At 51.3% G+C, this 7000-nt stretch overlaps 2 protein-coding genes across 2 annotated transcripts; both read left to right on the top strand.

The window, feature by feature from the left end:
* The first annotated feature begins 1408 nt into the window (after nt 1-1408).
* Nucleotides 1409-3314, top strand: LOC143163923 (uncharacterized). The gene is made up of 2 exons (XM_076345854.1): nt 1409-2033; nt 2701-3314. Exons 1-2 carry the CDS (start codon nt 1482-1484, stop codon nt 3199-3201), a joined length of 1053 nt encoding a protein of 350 aa, XP_076201969.1. The 5' UTR covers nt 1409-1481; the 3' UTR covers nt 3202-3314.
* A 1645-nt stretch (nt 3315-4959) lies between these two features.
* Nucleotides 4960-6865, top strand: LOC143163922 (uncharacterized). Its single transcript, XM_076345853.1, has 2 exons — nt 4960-5584; nt 6252-6865. The coding sequence occupies exons 1-2, from the start codon at nt 5033-5035 to the stop codon at nt 6750-6752; spliced, it is 1053 nt and encodes a 350-aa protein (XP_076201968.1). The 5' UTR covers nt 4960-5032; the 3' UTR covers nt 6753-6865.
* Nucleotides 6866-7000: the final 135 nt, after the last annotated feature.

The following is a 7000-nucleotide window of genomic DNA, read 5'->3' as shown; positions in this document are numbered from 1 at the left end:
TTGAAATTCATAGTCGCGTTCTTTGTGTGAATAGCAAGGTGAACTTTGCTTTCAATTTCAGCATTTAATACATGGCAAACATCAGATTCTCTGTAGCTGGGGAGGAACACATTTGAGCGTTCATTAAGTTGAATCGCATACCACATACAAAAAATACTAAGATAGTATTGTTTCCAACATTCACACCCAACATTTACCAAGCTATCTCTATAAGAATAAGATTAAGCAATTAATTCTGGGCCAAAATTCAATTATGGCTAATTTTTTCAGGGGCCGCCAGCTTGGCAAAGAGCTTGGTAATAACCCAGTACATGTTTCTGAAAGCCGTGACTGGGGAATCCAGAGGTCTAACCATGTCTCCACTGGTACCTTCTCAGATCCTTATTCAATATAATAAAAAGAAATGAACAAGTCAGCTGTAGTAACTCTGCAGAAATCAAATGCTGGTTATTGCTGGGGCCCGGTACGAGTGCTGGGGGTACTCACAACCCCAAGTTATTCTAGCAAGGTCGTTGGTGTTAGTAACTTCTTTTTGAAAGACATTTGTGCCCCGGAGAGAGAGCATCTTGAAAACGGATGTTTGGAAATGTTTTCGTGGTCATAGGGTTTTGTTGCCAAAACTGATGCAAGTGTGTCACCTATACAAGCTCTACTGCCTGTACACTTAATGGCTCTGCATTGCACTAGCCCAGTGAGAAGGCAGGAGCTGACGGCCACCCTGTCCCCAGGAGAGAAGAGAAATAGCAAGTCCCTGCCGAGCGGTTTCCCTTCCTCCTTTCTTTCTGCTCTTCAGAAAGAGCTGTCATCCTGCTCTGGCTCTGTATTGCAATGCCACTGGAAAAAGTGGGGGACTGGAGGAATTCTCCTCCTTTTCTCCAAGGCTTTCCCTGTGTCTTGGGCTACCTTCTCCTGCGCCTGGCAGAGGCTTCTTCCTACACGCTTGCTGCTGCTCTTTGCGTTTAGGTGAACGCAAACTTTAGGCGGCTTTAACAGCTTGGATGATGTTTCCGTACAGTCAGCATCCAGCGACAAGACAACAGAGACTATAATGACATTTCTACAGGTGTCAGAGGTGCCCAGCTGGAAAACTTCAGAAACGGGGCACTGGGATGCCCAACGCTGGAGCCGTCCCCGCTCCTCCCTGCCGACCCACTCCTGGGTGCAGCCGGACGCAGCACGGCCCTCTCATTGCCTACAGCCGTTCAACGCAGCTTTATTGACTTCTGGGCTCTGGAGTCCCACCATCGGTGGCTCTGGGAGTGAAAAGCAACAAGTGCTCTTCAGCAGCATCTCCTCTGGCTGCTCCCTTCTGCCAGGGCACCATTGTCAAACATCACCATGTTGTCACACTGTGATGTCACCGCTATGTTGCACCAGCATCACAGTGACATGTCAGAATGTCCCATCGGTACCCACAGTCAGCCAGCGCCAGTTGGTCTTTGCTTGCTGACTGGCAGGACAAGGCCTGGCCGTCCAGGGCGATGGACAGCGAGGGAAACTTCGGTCCAGCCGGGACACAAGAAATGAAAAGGGAGCCATCTCCGGCAGAAACACCACCCCTTTCTGCTCCGGACAAGCTGGGGCAGTCGGCAGACACAATTTCTCCTGGCCGTCCTGGACAGGGGGAAAGCGCACCTGCACAAGAGGGAAAGGAGGAGCGGGATGTCCAACCTGGCAGTGACGGACACGAGACCAAACAAGTCCCTCCTGTTTCCAACAAGAGTGTGGACAAAGCCAGTGGATTCTCATCCCTCTGCTTTCCACAGAAGCTTTGGAAAATGGTGGAAAGCGACGAGTTTCGGTCCATTTGGTGGAGCGAGGGTGGAAGATGCGTGGCCATCAATGAAGAACTCTTCAAAGAGGAGGTGCTGGGCAGGGAAGGACCTCTGCGGGTTTTTGCCACGCAGAGCATGAAGAGTTTCCTTCGACAGCTGAACCTCTATGGATTCACCAAAATACAACGGGATTTCCGAAGATCTGCCTCCCTGCCCGAATTCCTGGCAGAAGAAGCAGCAGCTTCTGCTCACAACCAGGTACAGCAGTTGCTCTGCACATCAATTAATGCTCACAATAGTCTTGGGGGAGAGACGGACCCTCACACCAAATAAGGCCTTGCAATACAGGAGATGAGGATGGTAGCGAGCGGTCTGGTTTTAATTTCCTTCTCAGGTCGTTTTCAGGAAGGTTTGAGTTAGTCTTTCTGACTAGTAGAAACACGGCTAAAGTACAGTTTAGTTATGTCCACTGAGTTTGATCCCGTTAAATGGAAAGACAGGCTCAGCGTAGCCTGATTTCTTGTAATGTCTTTGCTACTTGTCTTGCTGTACCAAATCTGAAACCTTCCTGTGGCACCTGCTGAATGCCGAGAAGATACATCTAAGGACCATAGTATTACCTGCATGCTCATATCCACACTGAAGTTGCTGAAAAGTTGTGGTATTTGGCTTTTGAAAGCAGTTCTTCAGCTTTTGAAAATCCTACGCTGCTCTGCTCCCAGACGGCAAAAACCCAGGGATGACGATGACTGAACAGAACCGTCACATAACGCTTTAGGCTGAGCTTTAGGTTTCAAGCTCCCCTGAGAGTCCGTTTCAATATCTATGCTCATCTTTTGCAATTCAGAGTCTTAGTTCTCATAGCTTGGGGTTTTCCAGTCTTGAAATGGTGTCAACTAACTCTTCCCCTTTGCTTTTTTTTTAGGTACTCTACTACTATAACCCCAACTTTAACAGAGAGCATCCCCACCTGCTGGAAAAGTGCAAGAGGAGAGCTAGCCTCAAACGGAGAGCCCCAGATGCACCGGAGATGAATGAAGAGCTCCCCTCCAGAAGCCTAGGTGGTCAGCCTGCAGGGGACACGCAGGTGTCTCCACCCGGGATGACCGCACCCACCAAGCGACGGGCTGAAGCACCTCCCAGCCTCAGCAGCCCTTGCCCATCTCCACCGGCAGCTGCTCCCATGCTTCCAGGGCCTGCCGGAGCAGCAGGCAGCAAGAGGTTCACCCCTCTGGCCATCTTCTTTCTAGCATCACCCAGCAGCCAAACCCTGGATAGCTTCCAGAGTGCTGCTCATGCTCCTCCACTACCTGCAATGCCTGCGCTGGCAGCAGCCTCAGCTCTGCTGAGGCCAAGGCCACCCCACTGCCCCACCTGCACCTGCAGCCCCAACCCTGCAGATGGACCCCAGTGTGGCACACCCTAGAGAGAGCTCAGAGAGTTGGCAGCAAGTCAGTAGCGTCTAATTAATAGTGTTGTTAATAGAGTTGGTAAGAAACAGAGCCTAATAGTGTTGGTAATAAACTGTTTGGATGATAAATCTTTTCCAGTTGTCCTGTCCTCTCTGCACAGCACAACCCCAGGGTGAGGTCCCATTTCACCACCCACAGACCAGGCAGAAGCAACTGATCTGCCACCAGTTGAACCATTTCTGGTTTCCTAGCACTAGAGAATAAAAGGCAGGATGAGGGTTGCATGGTGCCTGCATGGGGGATGCTCTTCCCCATGACATCTATGAATGAGAGGTCCTCTCTTCTGCAGAGACATTCTCCCAAGGCCACGCCAGGAGACCAGGAGCTCACAAGACCTGGGACTCTTCAGGTGACACGGCTGGGCCATAGAGCCATGGCTCAGCTTTTACCAGGAGGAGACAACCCATTACCCAGCAACTGAAGGACGAACCTCTGATAAGAGCATTTACCAAGGCTCAGTTTAGCAAAGAGTATTTAACTGAAGCATCTAAACTAGATGCTGCTTCATGCTGCCCTTCCTTTTTACTGAGCAGGGAGTTCATTTCGTGGTGAGAGCTGGCTTGTCACACATGCTGCGGAGGACGGTCTGCGCTTTGCAGTGGTTTACGTTAACCAGCATAAGAAATAAGGGTGCAAGTTTGTAAGTCCCCAGTAAACATGCAGTGCTACACAGCACAGTCCCATCACGGAGAGATTGCCCAAATTAGGGCCTAAGATCGGAGAACGGAGTATGTGATTCCCCCACCCCAAATTGAACATCCAGATGAAGATGCCAACATCTTCATCTAAGCTGGACTGGGGAAGCAGTCTTTCATCTCATGCCTTCTCCCGATTGCTTTAAAATAGGCATTGCTGAGCCAGCAGCATGGGTTACAGAAATCGGTATCTTTCCAGGGCTGAACCGGTTTGCGTAAAGTAATCCAGGAGAAAATCAAAGTGGGGATACTGGCTTCACACTGCAGCCCTGCATTCCTGGGGAGGGGCAGGGGTCCCGCGTGCCTCCGGCCACAGCCGCACAGGCACGTCTTTTCACCCCTATCGCCTCCGCTCGCTGGCCACTCCCCATCATTCCCCCTTTGCTCATCCTCTTCCCCCGTTATCCCCCTTCCTACGTCTCTGGCTCTGTATTGCAATGCCACTGGAAAAAGTGGAGGACTGGAGGAATTCTCCTCCTTTTCTCCAAGGCTTTCCCTGTGTCTTGGGCTACCTTCTCCTGCGCCTGGCAGAGGCTTCTTCCTACACGCTTGCTGCTGCTCTTTGCGTTTAGGTGAACGCAAACTTTAGGCGGCTTTAACAGCTTGGATGATGTTTCCGTACAGTCAGCATCCAGCGACAAGACAACAGAGACTATAATGACATTTCTACAGGTGTCAGAGGTGCCCAGCTGGAAAACTTCAGAAACGGGGCACTGGGATGCCCAACGCTGGAGCCGTCCCCGCTCCTCCCTGCCGACCCACTCCTGGGTGCAGCCGGACGCAGCACGGCCCTCTCATTGCCTACAGCCGTTCAACGCAGCTTTATTGACTTCTGGGCTCTGGAGTCCCACCATCGGTGGCTCTGGGAGTGAAAAGCAACAAGTGCTCTTCAGCAGCATCTCCTCTGGCTGCTCCCTTCTGCCAGGGCACCATTGTCAAACATCACCATGTTGTCACACTGTGATGTCACCGCTATGTTGCACCAGCATCACAGTGACATGTCAGAATGTCCCATCGGTACCCACAGTCAGCCAGCGCCAGTTGGTCTTTGCTTGCTGACTGGCAGGACAAGGCCTGGCCGTCCAGGGCGATGGACAGCGAGGGAAACTTCGGTCCAGCCGGGACACAAGAAATGAAAAGGGAGCCATCTCCGGCAGAAACACCACCCCTTTCTGCTCCGGACAAGCTGGGGCAGTCGGCAGACACAATTTCTCCTGGCCGTCCTGGACAGGGGGAAAGCGCACCTGCACAAGAGGGAAAGGAGGAGCGGGATGTCCAACCTGGCAGTGACGGACACGAGACCAAACAAGTCCCTCCTGTTTCCAACAAGAGTGTGGACAAAGCCAGTGGATTCTCATCCCTCTGCTTTCCACAGAAGCTTTGGAAAATGGTGGAAAGCGACGAGTTTCGGTCCATTTGGTGGAGCGAGGGTGGAAGATGCGTGGCCATCAATGAAGAACTCTTCAAAGAGGAGGTGCTGGGCAGGGAAGGACCTCTGCGGGTTTTTGCCACGCAGAGCATGAAGAGTTTCCTTCGACAGCTGAACCTCTATGGATTCACCAAAATACAACGGGATTTCCGAAGATCTGCCTCCCTGCCCGAATTCCTGGCAGAAGAAGCAGCAGCTTCTGCTCACAACCAGGTACAGCAGTTGCTCTGCACATCAATTAATGCTCACAATAGTCTTGGGGGAGAGACGGACCCTCACACCAAATAAGGCCTTGCAATACAGGAGATGAGGATGGTAGCGAGCGGTCTGGTTTTAATTTCCTTCTCAGGTCGTTTTCAGGAAGGTTTGAGTTAGTCTTTCTGACTAGTAGAAACACGGCTAAAGTACAGTTTAGTTATGTCCACTGAGTTTGATCCCGTTAAATGGAAAGACAGGCTCAGCGTAGCCTGATTTCTTGTAATGTCTTTGCTACTTGTCTTGCTGTACCAAATCTGAAACCTTCCTGTGGCACCTGCTGAATGCCGAGAAGATACATCTAAGGACCATAGTATTACCTGCATGCTCATATCCACACTGAAGTTGCTGAAAAGTTGTGGTATTTGGCTTTTGAAAGCAGTTCTTCAGCTTTTGAAAATCCTACGCTGCTCTGCTCCCAGACGGCAAAAACCCAGGGATGACGATGACTGAACAGAACCGTCACATAACGCTTTAGGCTGAGCTTTAGGTTTCAAGCTCCCCTGAGAGTCCGTTTCAATATCTATGCTCATCTTTTGCAATTCAGAGTCTTAGTTCTCATAGCTTGGGGTTTTCCAGTCTTGAAATGGTGTCAACTAACTCTTCCCCTTTGCTTTTTTTTTAGGTACTCTACTACTATAACCCCAACTTTAACAGAGAGCATCCCCACCTGCTGGAAAAGTGCAAGAGGAGAGCTAGCCTCAAACGGAGAGCCCCAGATGCACCGGAGATGAATGAAGAGCTCCCCTCCAGAAGCCTAGGTGGTCAGCCTGCAGGGGACACGCAGGTGTCTCCACCCGGGATGACCGCACCCACCAAGCGACGGGCTGAAGCACCTCCCAGCCTCAGCAGCCCTTGCCCATCTCCACCGGCAGCTGCTCCCATGCTTCCAGGGCCTGCCGGAGCAGCAGGCAGCAAGAGGTTCACCCCTCTGGCCATCTTCTTTCTAGCATCACCCAGCAGCCAAACCCTGGATAGCTTCCAGAGTGCTGCTCATGCTCCTCCACTACCTGCAATGCCTGCGCTGGCAGCAGCCTCAGCTCTGCTGAGGCCAAGGCCACCCCACTGCCCCACCTGCACCTGCAGCCCCAACCCTGCAGATGGACCCCAGTGTGGCACACCCTAGAGAGAGCTCAGAGAGTTGGCAGCAAGTCAGTAGCGTCTAATTAATAGTGTTGTTAATAGAGTTGGTAAGAAACAGAGCCTAATAGTGTTGGTAATAAACTGTTTGGATGATAAATCTTTTCCAGTTGTCCTGTCCTCTCTGCACAGCACAACCCCAGGGTGAGGTCCCATTTCACCACCCACAGACCAGGCAGAAGCAACTGATCTGCCACCAGTTGAACCATTTCTGGTTTCCTAGCACTAGAGAAT

Source organism: Aptenodytes patagonicus, chromosome 8, assembly GCF_965638725.1.
Source record: "Aptenodytes patagonicus chromosome 8, bAptPat1.pri.cur, whole genome shotgun sequence".
NCBI lineage: Eukaryota > Metazoa > Chordata > Aves > Sphenisciformes > Spheniscidae > Aptenodytes > Aptenodytes patagonicus.
This window is presented reverse-complemented; position numbering and strand designations above follow the sequence as displayed.